This window comes from Adiantum capillus-veneris, chromosome 29 (genome assembly GCF_014529385.1).
Source record: "Adiantum capillus-veneris isolate H3 chromosome 29, ASM1452938v2, whole genome shotgun sequence".
Taxonomy (NCBI): Eukaryota; Viridiplantae; Streptophyta; class Polypodiopsida; order Polypodiales; family Pteridaceae; genus Adiantum; species Adiantum capillus-veneris.
In genome coordinates, this window is record NC_140959.1 from 42,177,788 (window position 1) to 42,197,489 (window position 19,702).

Below are 19,702 nucleotides of genomic sequence, written 5' to 3' on the forward strand. Positions count from 1 at the left end.
GTTAGCTTGTTGCAAGAATGACTAGTCTCCCTCTAGGAGAAAGTGTAGGCTTGGGCTTATGTTAATGGCTAAGTACAATTAGGCATTACTACTCACTCCCTCAAGAATTCCTCTCCTCAATGGCTTGAATGCTTGAGTGTTTTCCAAGGAAGAAGAGGTCCCCTTTTATAGGTGAAGGGAACCCCCAAGGGTTTACACAAGAAGAGAGGAGCCAGTGTGAACAGGAATTGGAAAAGTTGGAAATGAGCTGCCCTTGCATGATGTGGGCAGAGTGGGGTCCAGTATTTTGATCATATCTCCTCAACCGTGGCTCCAAATAAAAAAGTAAAAATATGGGCAAAATATTCATCTCATTAGCTACGATTTTCATTTTAAAATCGTTTTCCAATTCGGATTGGAACCTTGTGTAAAAAATTCATCAAATTAGGGTCCATTTATGGCAGCAAAAGTCTTCATGTGGTCTCCTTAGCCTAGACTTTCATTTAATTCCAATGGACACCTCATGCCATATGAAAGCATGACATTGCTCCTTGACAAAGTTTTGTAATCATGCTTGCAATAATGCATTAAAATAAGTGTATCTTTGAAATCATGCCACCTAGTGTCCCACTAGGATTTGATTCTCTCCTAGTAGCTATTTAAAAAGAAATATAAGAAAAGTATAAAAAATACATAGAATATATATATATTGGATTTTAACCTAGATATAGGATCTAGCTAGGGTGTGAGATGATAATGAAATAGTAGAAATAAAGAATCAATGCTTTTTGCCATAGTATTTTCTGATGGTAAAGTAAGGATATGCTACCCTTGAGAAAAATAATAGGATGAGATAGAAGGCTTATTATTATACTTAAATATGCATATGTACACTATAGGAAATATAATTATGTATGTAAAAAAATACAAGATAGATCTTGTAGCATGCGTTCCCACTATGTACGTGCCACAACACGACATCCACCCCCTCTAAACCTTCACATCCTCCGGTATGTGCCACATTGTCTCTTTGTAAGATTAGATCTTTTGTACATCTTTCTTGTCTTCTTCTTCACTGGATGATTCCAGAGCTTCATGTTCACTTTGATCTTCAACTGTGTTTTTCTCGTCTTGCTCATCCATATCTTCTAGATCATTGTCTCCTCTTCTCTTAAACATTTTAATCCTTTTTCCTGCAATGGGAATCTTTACTTCTGTACCATCTTGTTCAGACAAGCTGTAAGTAGCATTTTCATGCACATGCTTTACAACATACGGTCCAAACCATCTTTTTGAGAACTTACGCATGACTGTGTGCTGGTTATCAAAGCTACTATCATACGCTAAAACCCAGTCACCTTTGTCAATTGCTTTGCTCCTGAGTCGATGTCGCTTATCAAAATAGTCCTTGTTTTTCAACCTTGCATTTTTGAGTCGTTCTTTTGCAGCTTCAATGTCTCCAGGTCTTCTCTCTAGCTGCCTTATACGCAGTGCAAGGAGATCTTCCCTACTAAGCCCCTCTTGCGAAGGTAGTACATTCCATGTGGGAATTGTATCCTCAATCGGCATCACTGGCTTTTGACCATGCATTAGCTCCGCAGGCATGTAGCCAATTACTGAGCTATGTGTTGTACGATCAGCCCATAAAGCATATGGTAACAATTTTGGCCACTCACCAACTCTTCCTTCGCAAGCCTTGGCCAAAGCTTTGATGATAGGAGGATGCCCTCTTTCACTCTTTCCATTGCCTTCAGGGTTGTAAGCTGTAGTAAGAGAAATCTTGATCCCTAATCTAGAAAAGAACTCCCTTGCTTCTTCGGCATCCAGTTCACCTCGATCTGCAGTGATTTTTCCCACACAACCATAACGGCAAATCACCTCACCAAGAAGGGATTTGCACACAGCTTCTGTGGTCTTAGCTCTTAATGCTCTTCCTTCAACCCGGTTAGTTAGGTCCTCTCATGCAAGAACCAAGTATCTCATCTGCCAGAGTCCTAAAGGCATCGTGACTAGATCCACAACCCATTTATAGTGCATGGCTAGTGGATATGTAGGGTGCAATCCATCACGATGTCGAACATTTGAATACATTTGACAAGTTACACATGACTCTACAAACTGAGATACATCTTTATACATACCCTTCCACCAGTATTTTTCTTTCAACTTGGAGAAGGTTGCCCACACACCCCTGTGTCCAGCCCATAGACTCTCATGAAACTCTTGCATGAGCTTTACTTGAGTCTCTTTTTTACATATAACCCGTTGTGGTGTAGCACCCTTTTGTTTAGGATGCTTCCATAAGTAACCATCCCTTAAAAAGTACCCATATGCTTTCCTGCGTATCCTCTTGAATTCTTGTTCAGACCAATCATCCTGTTTTGTTAGAGTACTCAAGTACCTTCCAATAGAAAGCCAATCACCTTCATAAAGATCTTTCAAGAACAATTCAAGTGAATTAGTCATGCAGACATTGTTACCTTTGACATGAGAGATAGAATAGAATTTTGTGCCTACATCATCTCCCTCATCAATCATTTGTGACTCATCTTCATACCTTGCCCTTGATAGCATATCTGCCACTGTATTGTCTTTACCTGCAATGTGCTTAAACTCGGGATTTAAGGACTTAATGTAGGCAATCCACCGCAACATAGCAATGTCTGGTGTTGAGCAGCTTGTAATCATCCCAAGAAGTGGTAGACAATCTGTTTCTACAACCACACATGCACCAATTAGGTACTCTTTCCCACTTTTCAAGGCTGTAACCATACCCCATAACTCTCTCTTTATCTGTGGATAGTTTCTTTGGCGAGCACTTAGTACCTTTGCTCCAAATCTTACCACATACCTGTGTCCTTCTTTGTCATCTTGCCCTATTGCCCATCCAATCCCTGTAGGACTGGTATCTACTGTCACAATCACTGGCCTTTGACACTCATAGTCTACCTTTCTCAAAGTCGTTGCTGACTGGAGTAACTCCTTTAGCTTTTTCATGGATTTTACATGTGCTTCTGTCCATTTAAACTTTTGATTCTTTCTAAGCAGCTGATAAAGAGGATCAGCTACATGTGCATAATGTGGAATCCAAATAACATAGAAGACACATGCTCCCAGAAACCTTCTAACCTCAGTGATGCTAGTGCATGTTTCTTTCATTCTTTGGATGGCATCTACCTTTGATGGACAAGGTTTCCTACCATATGGCCCGCACATGTGCCCCACAATGAGCACTTCTTTGACACCAAACATAGACTTTTTCCCTGACAATGTAAGATTCACTTCTTCCAACCTAGACAAAATTTTATCACAATCATTTATGTGATTTACCACAAACCTGCGACATCCCTTGAGATCCAAAGCTTCATCTTTGTCACTTTCTTCACATCCTTTGATAGGCAAATCATCAATGAAAGGCATTGTGATTTGAGGAATAAAGTCACGTAAGACCTTATTCATCCCATTCATCATATGTGCAACCGAGTTGGTTGCTCCCTGTGGCAAGGTACACATCCTTACCAAACCCAAAGGTGTCCTCATGGTTGTCAAGTCTCTGCTTTCGATTGCAAGCTGAAATTGATCATACCCTGAGTAGAGATCCCCCATTGAGTAGATTGCCCTCCCTGCAAACGCCTCTGCAAATTCATCCACAATTGGACCTGTTCCTACATTTCTAATTGTCACCTTGTTCACTGGTTGCATATCTTGGATGAAGCGTAGAGAACCATTCTTCTTTGGAACTGTGAACCACCTGTTTGAGTATGGAGCACAAGAAGGCTCCAAGATTCCCATTTTGATTTTCTCATTCAGTAGCTCTACTAACTTTGGCAAATGAGCCTTTGGAACCGGAATAGGCCGCAGATTCCAAGGCACATGAGGTATTGTGAAAATTACCATAGGAGCTACAATATAAGGATCAACACATCCTATCTCATGTGGCTCAAATGCAAAAGCATTACCATGCTTTGAAAGCATTTCTTTGAAGCACTTTGTCTCCTCCTGTGTTAGAAACTCCTCGCAACCAATCTGCAACTCTTGAAAGGACTCCTTTGTGAAGGTATGCCCGATCTTTTTAGGATTCCGCAAACTTGGTTGTAAAGAAGCCTGTTCAATCTTTTCCTTGTTGTTGGGTGGTAAGGGTGAAGCTACTGGTTTCACCTTCTTTGCTACACTCTTGTATTTAGTTTCAACATGGACTTCTGGGCCAACTGTTTGGCTTTCTTTAAAGGCTTCTATTACTTGATACATTTCCATAGAGCAAACTTCCACAACTTCATTTTCAAGATGCAAACTAGACCTCATTATAGCATCAAGCTCACCCATAGTATCTACAAAAGAAACTTGTTCACACAAACCCAAAACATTTTCAGTAGGCTTTAGCAACCCACTCTTTTTCATGCCTATTTGTACATTATGCACATATTGCCTCTCATATCTCTTCAAATCTTCAAGTTTTGTAAAACATATTGATCCATTCCTTGTTACCAAGGAGCTCATCGAGAAAGTTTCACCTATTTTTGGATCAAGCGAGACCCTTTTTCTTTCTGTACCACTGCAATCCCGCTTTACAATGGTACTTGGCCAAAACCCATCATTTCTTTATGATCATGAAACTCTTTGCTTACCTTTGGTAGAGGATGTTCTCTGAGGTTGTCACGATTTCTTTCATGGTTTACACAGACTGTGAGAAATTGGACAACTCGTTTACCATCTTTGCTACGTATTCTAGCATATGCTGAACCATCATCCATTACCTTTGTTTCCATTCGAACTCCCACAATGTAGGGTTGTCCAAGGATGAGATGATATGAAGATGTATCCTGTACAAAGAAGTTTTGGTCAATCTTTACATCACCTATTGTTACCTTCACACTTGGACATGCTGCATACAGTTCACCGGATGAATTGTTTGCCACTTTTACCATCCAGCCATGATCTGTGTCCATCGGCCATTTCCACTTGTTGTAGAGACTCTTTGACATTATGTTTATTTCTGAACCATGGTCAATCAAGGCAACAAATGGCTCTTCAAGATCACCTACCTTGACCAAAGTTTCTGTAGTAGCCCTTGCCCAATGACTTCATGAATAGTAACTCCTAGGAATATCTTCAACTTCTTCATCATCATTTGAGAAATACACTTGCTTCACTCTCCCACTAGATTGGTAGCATCCTACCACAGCTCCATCATTCTCCTTATTTTACAGTTGCATCCCTTGTGTCTTTGAGGTTTCCCCTTCAACCTGTGGACGAGAAACTTCAGCAAGGGTTTGCCTCTTTCTCTTGATGATGTCAATGATCTCCTCATGGAATTCACGCTTTGCAATGCCAAGAACTTCTCCCAGAGTAAACTCAATCTTGCTATTCAAGATCCTTTCCTCCAAGACTTTCTTTAAATCTTTAGCAACCTCAGTATCATATTGTAGTTTATAAGTTGGGCCTTTTGTCTTACCTTTCTTTGGCACTTTCTTCTTTCCTGTTGTAGACTCCTCCATGCGTACTTCAGGTGGAGATGCTCCTTGTGTTGAGGGTGTTTGAGAAGGCATTGAGTCGCTTCTTCCCCCACTTCTAAAAGCTCTTTTTGATGGTCCTTCATCAGCATTCTCACGTCTGCGCTTCTCTTCTACAATTGCCTCATTTTATTGGCATTTTGTAATGTAGGCATGCACTGACAATGAGTCCACTGGATCATTCCATCCTGTTTCTAGACGTATGCAATCACCTACTTCATGTAGAATCTCTTTTGTAAGCTTTCCCTTTTTAGCTAATTGCATGACATTTGGCCAAATTTGACCATGATGGTCACTCACCTCTTCATCACAAAAATGTTCAATTTTTACTCCATAAGTAGCTGCCTCAACTGAAGAGGTGGCATGCTTGGTTGCCATATCTTCAACTAAGGTTTGCATTCCCCCCTTCCCAAAGTTAGTTCTCAAGGGTAGACCTGTCTCTCTTAAGTGGATTTTACCATCCTTAAAAAAGACAACATCTTTTGACAAAGCATCACTAAAATCATCACAATCCCTTCTTACATGGTCTGTACTATCACACCAAATACATCTATTAACAAACCCTTCTTTGGACTGTTGTCTTTGCCTAGGAAGTGGCCCTGATGGTTGGCCTTTTTCTTCAAGCTTTGCAAACTTCACCTTCAATTCACGCATCCCCTTCACAAGCTCATCTAGCATGGACTCATCAAACTTAGGAGCGATAAAAGTAGGCTTTACCATTTTGTCAGAAGTTGAGGTGGAAGGACTTGTAGTGTTTACTACCATCTTGTCCCTTCTTCTTTGTCGTTTGGCAAGCAGTGAGACAGTGTTAAGTATGGAGCCTGATTTACCCTTTGTAATTTTCTGTGGTAAAAGCGCACATTTGTAAGGCCCCCATTATGAGGAGAAGCCATCGTGCGTGAAGGACAATCACTCACCGGAAACCAAAATTTTCACAGACAAGAATCAGGGGCAACTTTAAAGGCCTCGGGGGCGGAGGCCCCCGAGACTTTTTTTTCGCCGGAATATTATGGCCGGACGGCGGCCGGAAAACAACCGGTCGGTTGGCCGGTGGCCGGTAGTCAATGGCTGATGGCCGGTGGTCGGAAGTCAATGGCCGGTGGCCGATGGTCGGAAGTCAATGGCCGGTGGCCGGTGGCCGAATTCAAAAGCGGACTTTTCTTCTCAAGGGCGGCCACACATGGGCGGATTGGAGGGTCCGATTTGGACTTATTCGCACAAGGGCGGCTACACATGGCTGTCTCTCATAAGAGAGGGCAGCCCTTTTGGCCTATAAAAGGAAGCCATTTCTACACACATTTCATAGTGTGAAGTTGATGCAACAAGGTGAGTGTGAGGTGGTGAGAGTGAAGCAAGGCGGGAGCTCCATTAAGGGTATAATCCCTTTGTAAACTACTTCTTGTTTTGAAGTACTAAAGCCATTGAGTGGCTGCTTTCCCGTGGACGTAGCCCACATTGGGTGAACCACGTATATCGTGTGTACTCTCTCTCTCCCTACTCTATAATCTCGTGTATATAAATCTGTCTCTCTCCATTAAGTAATCTACTCAATTATCTATTTAGCTACGTCTTATTTCCTAACAGACAGCACCTTCAACCTCATTCCAGTCGGTCTTTAGTCCTTGCTCAGCATCTTTATCTTCAAGAAGAAGCTCCAAATTTTCTTGAAACTCTTTACCTGCAGCTTGTAAGAAAAGATCTGTCTTCTCTACATCTAGTGTGGCCCTTTCTGTCCTAGTGAGTTGTGCATAGCGCCGCTCAAATTCCCTAAGTAGCTCTGTTATTGATAGTCCTTGCTTTGGCTTGACTACCCATTCTAAGAATGTCCTTTTGGTCACTCTCTCCGAGTCCTCCATGAAATATTCCTCCTTTAAAGCTACTTTGAGTTCTTCCCAATTTCTCCCATGCCCATCTTTAATTTCCCTAACATGCTCCCTAATTTCTGGAGCAACAACTAGCTCAAAGCTTTGAATCATCTTACCTTCTGACACGCGATGCATCTCCATCTCCTTCACATACTCGCGTAAGTACTTGGTTACATCTTTGCCATTGAACTGATCCATTCTGTTGACGACCGCTTGTATGGCCTTCGTTGCTGAAATCTCCCTTCTTTCAGTAGCATGTTGTTGTTGCATGAACATTGCAAATGCTTGAAACATTTGCATTGTTGCTGGGTCAAAATCCATACCCTGTTGCTCAACATGATCACCCATGGTTACCCACAAACTCTCACCCTAGCAGATTCGCGTCGGGTTCACCAAAAATATGTCAAGAAATTTGCGGTATTGCCAGGAAAGCACCGGGCTTATGGCTGTGAGAGTTTGTGAGAGAACTCAACAAAAACTATATGAAGGAGTTAAACCATAGATGCCATGAAGACTAGGGTTTGGAAAGAAGTGCAATCAAAGAAGACTCACTCTTTCTCTCTTGCATTCACACACACAAAGAAAGAACGCAAAAGAGAATGTCAAAACAATACGAAGATGAAAACATCAAGGCTATGGTCATATCGTATCATGGGTAATATGAAAGGGTTAATGGATGAGTTAATGGCATTCAATCTTGGCTGACCAAATAGGCTACAAATTGTTCTTTGGAATTGTAGTTTTGTGCTTACCATAATATATATATTTTGTCTAGTGATTGGGATTAATTGTGTGTAAAAATACTCTTGGTTCATAGCAAGATAACTACTCTTACATCAAAAGAAAAATTATAGTCTATGAGAGGTAGTATGATGGGATCCGGTGATAGAAGTATTTCATTGAGCCTTTCAGGGCCGAAGAGAAACACTATACGTTGTTGAAAGTGTATTTTACGGCTTATCCATACGTTAATTCTAATAGATCATACAGAGTGAAAGCGATAGAAATGATCATCATGTGGGTTATTCATCTAGGATAGTATGTGAGAAATGTAGATATGAGAGAAGTGAAGAGATGAGAAGTTTCCCTCCCAAGCTCTATTCTTGCCCGTAGGCAATAAGGATACTGCGGGGAGAGATGTACCTGTAGCAAAGAGAACCTAGAGAGGATGAATTACTAAGAATGAGAGAGATAGGTTTGGTTAAGGAGATGAGATTAGATACATATATATATGGATATATTGGATTAGAGATAAAAATGAAAACAACAAGAAATCAAGAAAACATCAATGTAGAACACATCTTACTTGAAACCCTTCGGCACCATTATTGATGGGAGAGAGAAGAAGAGTGGATAATTCTACTTTGATTGATACACCAAGTGCAAGGCCTTCTTTGATTAGAGTTGATCTTCCAAGGTTAGCTTGTTGCAAGAATGACTAGTCTCCCTCTAGGAGAAAGTGTAGGCTTGGGCTTATGTTAATGGCTAAGTACAATTATGCATTACTACTCACTCCCTCAAGAATTCCTCTCCTCAATGGCTTGAATGCTTGAGTTTTTTCCAAGGAAGAAGAGATCCCCTTTTATAGGTGAAGGGAACCCCCAAGGGTTTACACAAGAAGAGAGGAGCCAGTGTGAACAGGAATTGGAAAAGTTGGAAATGAGCTGCCCTTGCATGATGTGGGCAGAGTGGGGTCTAGTATTTTGATTATATCTCCTCAACCGTGGCTCCAAATAAAAAAGTAAAAATATGGGCAAAAACTTCAGCTCATTAGCTACGATTTTCATTTTAAAATTGTTTTCCAATTCGGATTGGAACCTTGTGTAAAAAATTCATCAAAATAGGGTCCATTTATGGTAGCAAAAGTCTTCATGTGGTCTCCTTAGCCTAGACTTTCATTTAATTCCAAAGGACACCTCATGCCATATGAAAGCATGACATTGCTCCTTGACAAAGTTTTGTAATCATGCTTGCAATAATGCATTGAAATAAGTGTATCTTTGAAATCATGCCTCCTAGTGTCCCACTAGGATTTGATTCTTTCCTAGTAGCTATTTAAAAAGAAATATAAGAAAAGTATAAAAAATACATAGAATATATATATATTGGAGTTTAACCTAGATATAGGATCTAGCTAGGGTGTGAGATGATAATGAAATAGTAGAAATAAAGAATCAATGCTTTTTGCCCCAAGTTAAAGAGGCGGAGCTATTGATGCTTTTCCCATAGTATTTTCTGATGGTAAAGTAAGGATATGTTACGCTTGAGAAAAATAATAGGATGAGATAGAAGGCTTATTATTATACTTAAATATGCATATGTACACTATAGGAAATATAATTATGTATCTAAAAAAATACAAGATAGATCTTGTAGCATGCGCTCCCACTATGTACGTGTCACAGCACGACAACGTACGAGCGGACAACTTTGGTAAAGCCCCTATATATGACTCATAGTAGGGAATATGACCCCCCTTTCTACGGTTATACAACAATCAATGCAAAAAACTATCATACCCCTATCTTACGTATAAAATTTAGGTCTCACATGATCTAACTGAGTAAAAATAGTCAAAGAGCGTGTAGCATAATGACTGGCAACGTACTAAGGAACCATTATGTTGGTAACTAGATGTACTCTCAATGTGGCTTAGTTTGACTTTCAAACTATGTACCCGTTCAGCCATTTTTTGCCTTCTACAGCAGGACCACACAATTATCTTGGCTTTCTTCTTAAGAGTTCGTATGAACTCGTCAGCATCTGGACTTACACAATAAACAAGCGAGCTATTGGGATGGATGATTTGTGGTTGGTGCTCATCTGCCAAAACCCAAAGGCCTTCTGGCAGCTCTGTGTAGCTTGTCAATAAGACCCCATTAAGGTCAAGCACAATCAGCCAGCCAGGTTTAGTGTCCAAATCAGCCGCAAGTGTTGTGTTTGGTTCTGTCTCATCTTGCCACCAAGATCTTACTACAATACCAACAGTCCAAATGAGTTGTGGAAAATATACACTGCAAACATTATATAAAAAACAGAGCACCACTATGACACAAGAAGTACAAAATTTGATACTTTATTGTACCAAAGTTGATACTATACCGTACCAAAGTACCAAATTGGGTACTATACAGTATCATATTGTGCTACAATATTGCATAGTAGAAGTGTAACATTGGAAAACGCCTTTGTACTATACAGTATCATATTGTGGTACAATATTGCACAATAGAAGTGTAACATTGGAAAATTGCATTGTACCAAACTACAGTGTAACATCAAAAAACTGCATTGTACTACTATACAGTACCAAATCTAGTACTATATAGTACCAAATTGGGTACTGTATTGCATTGTAGCAGTGTAACATTGGAAAAGTGCATTGTACCATAGTGAGCAGTAACATTGGAAAATTGTATTATACCATAGTGAGCAGTTACATTGGAACACAACTAATGAAAGACAAAGGCCAAAAGTTGATTGTACTGGTAGAATGAAAAGCACATTGTGCAAAATACATAAGCATATGAGAAGGGCTACAACTTGCATGCACAAGAAAACTGTTCAAGCGCGGTTGTGCTTCTTTCTTTACAGACTAAAAAGCTCCGACAGGGTCACGAATTCAGTTTCAAAACATCTTTTGCACCACATCTTCAGCTTCAGGATCCGCATTCCCGTCAGTACTTTCCACTTTTGCATCCTCCACTGCCACTTCCTTCTTGGCATCCTCAGGCCCGCCCCCCTTCATCTCATTGCCTGCCTTTTTCTTTTCTGCCTCTTCCCCCTTCCTGGCCTCCCCGTCATCCCCTTTCTTGGCATCCTTTGCACATTTGTCATCCTTGGCTTCCACCCCCCTCCTGGCCTCCCCCTCAACCCCCTCCTTGTCGTCCTCCTCCATAGTGGCCTCTTCCCCAGCACCATCTAGTTCCACTATGTGAGGCACTTTACCTCCAACATTGTTTTTATTCCTTTTAGCATCTTTGTCCTCACAATCACTATTTTCTTCGCTGTCCCGCATGGTATCACAATGATGTCCCTTCTCAGTCCCTTTCCCTTCCACACCACCATGCTTTAAATCTTGGAGAACATCCCTTATATGTGCAGTATCCTCATCCTCCTCCCATGCATGACTTGCAACATATTTTGTGGCATCTGGTCCATCCTTGACTGCCTGTCCATTTTTCCCACCGGGCCCAGCCGCTGCAGCATCCTCTTCCTCTGCAAAAACAGAGAAAGATAGCACATACTTACAAACAACCTCACATTCAGTGCAGGTAAGCATATGATTTGCAGAACACGCACATACTTACTCTTCATACCACGATGCCCACTAACCCAAGAATTTTCCACCTCGGGGATCACCATGTTACAACCAGGTTTGGCACAATGATCCCTGCTTAGTAGCAAAGCACTAAAGCAAAGGGGGTGATACTGATGTCGGCACTCAAGCATAAAGGTTCCTACAACTCCTACAGACTCTAAGAGCTCACCACATGCAACACACATTCCAAACACATGGATCATCTCCCCCGAATCAACAACCTGGGGCCTAGGATATAAGATAAATCTCTTTCCGCACTGAACATCAACAATAATCTGCTTCACAAATAGGACATGGCCTTGTGGTTCCTTCCATGTTGCCTCCAGCACATCATACTCAGCCTGTTGTCAACCAGCAGCAATACAAACAGTTCCAAATTAGAACCCAAAAGCTAGCAGACAGTACGAAAGGCACCATGCTACGAAATGTTGGCTGGCTACTTTCTCAAAGGATTGAGGAGTGGTATTAAAAATGCAGTGGCCAGCATTGACATTGGAGGAGGTTTTGATAATTTGGTACAGGCTGCTTCTAGAGTTGAGAAGAGGCTGGGAATGACAAAGTCTAGTAAGAGAGGAGACAAGGAATCTGAAACAGGATCAGAGTCAGAGACATCTTCTTCTGAAGAATCGGATACTAGAAGTTCATCTGATGAGGAGGAAACGAAGAAAAAGAAGAGTCCTAAGAAGAAGAAGGACAAAACAGGGGGTGAAGTTGATATAGTTCAAAAATTAAAGAATATTGGCTATTCAGTCATAGCACCTAAAGAGAAAAGGTACTGTGAGATTTGTGAAAGAGATGGACACACCACTGCTCAATGCTGGTACAACCCTAAGAAAAGGGGTAAAACAGGTACAGGTGCTGGGCGGGGTACTGCTTCAGCAGAGGCAAATCAGGTGGCTCCATTTAGAGGAAGACCTCCTGGACAGGGATTTCAGAGGGGACCTGGAAGAAACCAAGATAATAACCAAAGAAGGCCCCAAGGGGTTATGCCTTGTTTATATTGTGGTGACCCTACACATTGGGTTGGACTTCGTTGTGCCTTATGGGTAAAACATCGTGAGGAGAGAGGTGTTCCTATTGTTCCATTCAATCAGGAGAACCAGCAAGCAGGTCCTCCACAACCACCTCCAAATCAGCCACAGGCATAAGCAAATGTGATCATTATCGACATTCCGTTTTATCAGGATACCCCTAATGAAACAACAATAGTGCTTCTGACTGAAGAGTATGACAATGTGGAGAATTATTGTCAATATCTAGATAATATGGAAGATGAAATTGATGTGCTGGCTGTGACAAGATCCAAGGCTAAAGGTCCTATTGATTGGGAACAACAAAAAGGGGTTAGAGATCAAGTGCAGAAACAGGTTCAGAAGGAGCAGCAAGGTCAAAACTTGGAGGATCATGCAGAATCTTCTGATGCACCAGTACAACATAAAAAGCAGGTTGAAGTACCTGAACCAGATTGGTTTGAGGTATTAATTAACTCTCCTTTACACTTGTCTTTAGACCAAATGCTTTCTATAGTTCCAGCATTTAAAGAGAGATTGCTACATAAGTTACTAGGAAAGCACTATGAAAGTTCCATGTAGCAGAAACAGGAGCCTGGGGTGAATAGCATTCATCCTTCTGATGTGGATTTCATGGTTCCAGTTATCAAGGTGACTTTACAGGACAGGATATTTGAGGAAGTATTGCTGCATGGAGGATCTGGTGTCAATATCTTACCTGAGTCGCTTTATCTCACAATGGGCTTAGGGAGATTGGAACCAGCACCTTTCCAAGTTAAAATGGCTGATCAAAGGAGGGTTCAGCCAATTGGAATTTTAAGGACCTCTTCTATTCAGATTGCAGGGATGCAATTTCAAGTTAATTCTGTTGTTCTCAGAATGAAGGAAGGTGATGCTTCCTATGAGATGTTGTTTGGAAGACCTTGGTTTCGGTTAGCCAAGGTGAAACAGGATTGGGGTGAGAATCAGGTGGTGCTTACCAAAGGGAAACAGATAATTAGCATACCTATGTTGGGAAGAAAGCACATTCCTGGAAAAGAAAGACCCTTGTTTGCTCAATCAATCAGTCTTGCTGAGGAAGTAGAGGATGATGATGAGGAAGCCTTTTTGCAGGCTAATCCGACTGTCATACCTATTTTTGAAGTTGATATTGAGGGAATTTTGCAGAAGGATCAGGAAACAGAGGAACTTTTTGATGAACCTGTCATGGGACAGGAAATTTAGGGTTCCGACATACTAAAACTGATGGATCAGAGTCTATCAACTAGTGTCAAAGAGGAAGTTTAGCAGGAGGAGAGGGATGCCAGAGATATGGTGGAAAAAATTTACAACAAAAGATTTGGAGGATCTAAAAAGGTTCAGCAGGATGAACTAAAAGAATTGAATTTAGGGACTGAAGAAGAACCAAGGATGGTTAAGGTTAGCATTTATGTGGATGGGGAATTCCTACAAGAGTTATGGCAGTTATTGTTGGAACATAAAGATGTTTTTGCATGGGATTATGCAGATGTAAAAGGTATTGATCCATTACTGCATCAACATCACATTAATTTGAGAGAAGATGCCATTCCGATTGTCGAGCAGAGATGTAGGATGAATCCCAACTTTGCATAGCAGGTTAAGCAGGAAATTGATAAATTACTGGCAGTTGGGTTCATCAAGCCTATTCATGAAGTCACTTGGTTATCTCCAATCATTGTGGTACCAAAGAAGAATGGGAATATTAGGGTTTGTGTGGATTACAGGAAGTTAAATGCTGCAACTATTACAGATCCTTTCCCAATGCCCTTTTGTGATGCTATCCTAGATGCAGTAGCAAGGAAAGAGATGTATAGTTTCCTTGATGGTTTCTCAGGGTATAATCAGATTCAGGTTGCAGAGGAGGACCAACATAAAACAGCCTTTATTACAGATTGGGGAGCCTTTGCATCTACTGTCATGAACTTTGGCCTTAAAAATGGACCACCATCCTTTAATTTTACAGCTTATAAGACATTTGAACCTTATTTGCAGGATTTCATGAGAGTGTTTGTAGATGACTTTTCAGTTTTTGGTCATAGGGATTTACACCTTGAGCATCTGAAATTATGTTTTGAAAGATGTAGGATGTTCAGATTGTCCCTTAATCCCTACAAAAGTGTGATGGCTGTCAGGAGTGGTGTGCTATTGGGTCATGTGGTCTCTCAGGAAGGGATGTCAATAGATGTGAAGAAGATTGAGGTAATACAATCAGCACAAGCACCTGACAATATCAAGGAATTGAGCAAGTTTGTGGGACAAGTTAAGTGGGACAGCAGGTACATCAGATATCTGGCTAATGTATGTATGCTTCTTATCCATTTAACCAAGAAGCATGTAGAGTTTGTTTGGTCTGAGCCACAGGAAAAAGAATTTCAGATTCTCAAGAAAATGCTCTCAGTTGCTCCCACATTACAACCTCCAGATTGGGTATTGCCATTTCATGTGTTTGTTGATGCCTCGGATATAGCTATTGGAGCTGTTTTAATGCAAGAGAAGACCCAAGGGTGGTTTAGACCTGTGTACTATGCTAGTAGGGTGCTTACATCTGCTGAGAAAAACTATGCAATGACTGAGAGGGAGGCATTAGGGATGGTTTATGCTTTAAAAAAATTCAGACATTACCTCTTGTGCAATAGGGTCATATTCCATGAGGATCATCAAGCATTGCTTTATCTTATTAAAAAGCCTTTACTTACAGGTAGATTGGCAAGGTGGATGTTATTGTTGCAGGAATTTGACTTCCTTATTGTTCATACACCTGGCAAGGAACATGCAATAGCTGATTACCTAAGTCAGATTGAGACAGTGGAACAACCGATAGGGATTTTGGATCAGTTGCCAGATGGAGATTTATTTGAAGTACAGAGTTCCATTTCTGATTCATGGTATGACCAAATGTTGGTGTTCCTGACTGATGGTGTTATGCCAACAGGGTTTACAACAAACCAAAGGAGGAAATTTTCCCTAACAAGCAGACCCTTTTTAGTGATTGCTGGAGCATTATACAGAAAAGGGATTGATCAGGTCATTAGAAGGTGTGTACCAGATTTTGAACAATCAGCTGTGTTGCAAGAAGCCCATTATGGAGCAGCAGGAGGACATTTCTAAGGGGACATTACAGGAAAAAAGATACTCCAAGCTGGTTTGTGGTGGCCAACTGTGTTGAAGGATGCTCATTCCTATGCAAAAAGCTGTGTGGTGTGTCAACAGTTTGGTCAACCTGATTCTAGAGATAGAATGACAAATCATCCTATACTGCCATTAGAGCCATTTCAAAAATGGGGTATGGATTTTGTAGGACCAGTCAAGCCTACAACAAGTAAGGGATGCAAGTACATTCTAGTAGCTACTGACTACTGTACAAAGTGGGTGGAAGCTGTGGCATTGAAAGATAACAAAGCTCAGAGTGTGGCAAAGTTCTTGTATCACAACATTATGACCAGGTTTGGATGTCCAGTAGAGTTAGTCAGTGATAGAGGAACACATTTTTTGAATGAGGTGATTTCTGAGTTAACAAAAACCCACATGATAATGCATAAGAAATCTACAGCTTACCATCCCCAAGCTAATGGACAGGCTGAGAGTACCAATAAGACTCTTATAAAGATTCTGAAAAAGATTGTACAGGAGAATAAGAAGGATTGGGATGCAAAGCTAGATTCTGCTCTATGGTCATTCAGAACAGCTTTCAAGGTGACAACAGTTATGACCCCATTCTGATTGGTGTATGGCTTGGAAGCTGTAGTACCAATGGAGTTTGTGGTACCTAGTCTGAGGATTACTGCTGAGAAGATGACTCCAAAGCTCTCAGTTCAGCATAGAAGCAAGTATTTAATGCAGCTGGAAGAAGACAGGTTGATCAACTCCTATATATTAGAAGTCATTCAAAGAAGAAGGAAAGTCTGGGTCAGTATGAATGTCAAGTTTAAGGTTTTCCAGGTAGGTGACTGGGTAATGCTTTACAACTCAAGGTTAGGTCCACATCCTGGGAAACTCAATTTAAGGTACAAGGGGCCATATCATATTATAACAGACCTGGGTCAAGGAACTTTTATTGTAGCAGATGTTTTTGGCACAAGGGTAGAGAAACCTGTTAATGGTTTCAGGTTTTAAAAAAATCAGGGAAAGCCACCTCATTTGGATTGGCTCAAACCTATTATACCAGAGGTTGCATTCTGTGGAATGGTGGAGTTCTCTTCAGGAATGATGAACCAAGTCACTGATAATTTATCATCAGAGTGCATAGGCTTTGCATTCAGGTCAGGGATCGGATTGTATTACATCAGAGTTTGTTGGCTCTGGGAGTTTATTGGGTCGGAGTTCACCTGATCCGATTACTTAAACAATATTTAAATTTCAAATTTTGCGTCGAAAAGGGTGCAAAGTTCCTTCCACTTAACTCCATCATACGAGTAAGGGACGACATCATTTCCTCACACACTTTTAGATGCCTTAGCGCTTGTGCAATTCACGTAAGTAGCGCGCGCATGAATACTCCACAACTTGCTAAGCTTTCTCCTAGTTCTGCTTCAGCTATGCCTAAGCCTAAACCTGTTTCTATCATGAGACCATCGCCAGAAGATGAGCAAGGAGAAGTTGGTAAGCTGTGCCCTCGTAGAAAAGGAGTAGTTCTCAGAGTTGATGTATCTAAACCAGAAGACGAGGTCGACGTGCTACCTGAGGAAGAATCAGCACCAATGTCATCAAGCAAGATGTTGCAAAGCTTAATGGAGCCTTTCACTGATTTCAGGGTGGAAATTGATTGTCAGGCAGAACGGAATGAGAAATGGTTGAAGGCAACAGGTTTATATGAATTTTCTACTCTACCTTGGGGCCAGTGGAAAGGGAACATTTATGCAAAAATGCAAATGGAGCTGTTACGAAAATCCAAAGGTGCCATTTCTGAGAAGGTACATCTTAGTCCAGGTGTGGTAGCTCAGGTATTTCAGCTTTCCTTTACCTCTGTTACTGCAGTACCAAAATGTTCAGATGAAGATATGAAAAAAGAATTTGGACCAAGAGAAGGAGGTAGGTAGTACTTTATGTTGAAGAATGTAGAGTATTGGAGGAGAGAACAACTGAAATGGTTTTTGGAAAGAGTTTGTTTTCTAGCTAAATATGACTACATGTCTAAGGAAAATTGGGCACCACTGTATTTTGCTGAAAATAGGGGGGAAGGTCAGTTGGGCACATTGGGTGTATGATAGGATTCATGCAGAAGTCTTTACCTCGGATAGAAGAAAGACCCAGTCGAGTAGCAAGTTAGCAGCATTTCTGTCTGCTTTGTTTGCTTTTGCTCAGAAAGTTGATGTAGGGGAGGTCACAATTTCTCTCATTAATCCTATCAATGTGGTCAGTGTCCTGGGCCGGAACAGGGGAGAATATCTGACAAAGCAGAGTTTAGTAAAAGCGTGGATGAAAAGCTGAGGACCATACAAGATTTTATTGAAGCATGATACACTGAGGATGAGGCCAAGATGGCATTGGCTAGTCATGAGCAAAAACTGCTTATGGGGAATTTGCTCAAGAGTTTGGATGTTGAGACACAAACTCCTAGTAGGGTTATAGGCAAAACTTTTCACATGCCCAAAAAGAGGAAGCTGGATAGTGCTTTGCATGAGGTGGCCAAATCATTAGATTTCTCTCTAGCCGGTCCTAGTACTTCTGCTAAATCTGATTTGCTTATTACTGATGTACCAACAACTCTGAAGATGTTGCAGGAATTACAGGGATTTGTAAGGTATCAGCAGCACAATATAGAGGAACAGTTACAAAATATAGCTGAATTTGCTCTATCTAAAGCAATGCTGCACCAACAGTCGGAGTTGGTGGAATCCTTGAAGCAGGAATTGGTAGAGCAGAAGGAGAAACATCAAGAGATGCAGGATCAACTGCAACTACATTAACAAGAGATAGCAAAGGTTAAGCTCTCCTTGGGAATGTTTCAAGAATGGACTAAGGAATTGGAAGGCAGAGTCAATTCTGAGCTAGATCAGGTGTCTAGCAGAAATACAGAGTTACAGGTGGAGAATTAAATGTTACAACAAAAGTTGAAACCTTTGGAAGCTCTGGAAAAGCAAGTATTAGCTCAAGAAGATATCAATGTTTCTGGAGTGCTCATGGATGAAGGGGATCTCAATCTGGTAAGGCAACAGTTGGTTGAGGGGATGCAGGATGTTTGGAAAGCAATGAGAGAAAGGCTCATATCAGTTATCAAGTATCCCTATGAGGCTGTGAGATCAGGCTTCATCAGTTCTCATGAAGCTGCCTTATTAGAGGCAGTTGAATCTCTGAAGAAATGAAAAGATGTTTATCAGGAACAGCTTCAGGAGTTCAAGGATAAACAGTTGCAGGTGGATGAAGAATTCATGGTACAAGGTGGTTCTGCACTTAAAAAACTAGTGCATGTTTCTGTTCAGACACTGCAAGTTGCTGAGGAAATTCAGAAGTCAAGTGGAGAAGCTTTGCCAATGGAGGTTGAATATCAGAAGGAGATTACAGATGCTGCAAATATTGAAGTTCCAGAACTCAGTGCAACAAAGAATGAGGAGACTGTGGTGACTACAATACAAGAAGCTGATACTGAAACAGTTCTCAAAGATATGTTTGAAGTTTAGGATGGTCAGGAATTCTTTTGTCTATCTCTTGCTGATCAAGGGATATGTGGATTTGAGTCAGATTTCAGAGAAATCCACCACCGGGCTGTGCCATGTGTTAATAGGCATATCAGAGTACCAATTTAGTAGTTAGTCGGAAGTGCTTCATCGGATATAGTTAGTCGGATGTTGTTTAAATCGGATATTTAACAGTTATGATATATCAAGACTGAGGTTGTTATTACCAGTCTGTTTTGTATGATGGTTATAAGTCGGTTCTGGGAGTTGTGATGGCGCAGTTGTATTCAGAGATGTTGTAGCTCTTCTTGATCAGTGAAGCACTCTTGTTATCTTAATTCTGAGTTATCAATTCCTTCTATCTCTTACCTTTAGTATGATG

General features: G+C 40.9%; 1 protein-coding gene across 1 annotated transcript; it reads left to right on the forward strand.

Annotated features, from left to right (window-relative positions):
- The first annotated feature begins 19,074 nt into the window (after positions 1 to 19,074).
- Positions 19,075 to 19,323, forward strand: LOC147419098 (uncharacterized). Its single transcript, XM_086505337.1, has one exon. It carries the CDS (start codon positions 19,075 to 19,077, stop codon positions 19,321 to 19,323), a length of 249 nt encoding a protein of 82 aa, XP_086361463.1.
- Positions 19,324 to 19,702: the final 379 nt, after the last annotated feature.

Excerpts from the sequence above, each read along its gene's own strand:
- LOC147419098 (XM_086505337.1), top strand. The coding sequence starts at position 19,075 with ATGGTACAAGGTGGTTCTGCACTTAAAAAACTAGTGCATGTTTCTGTT.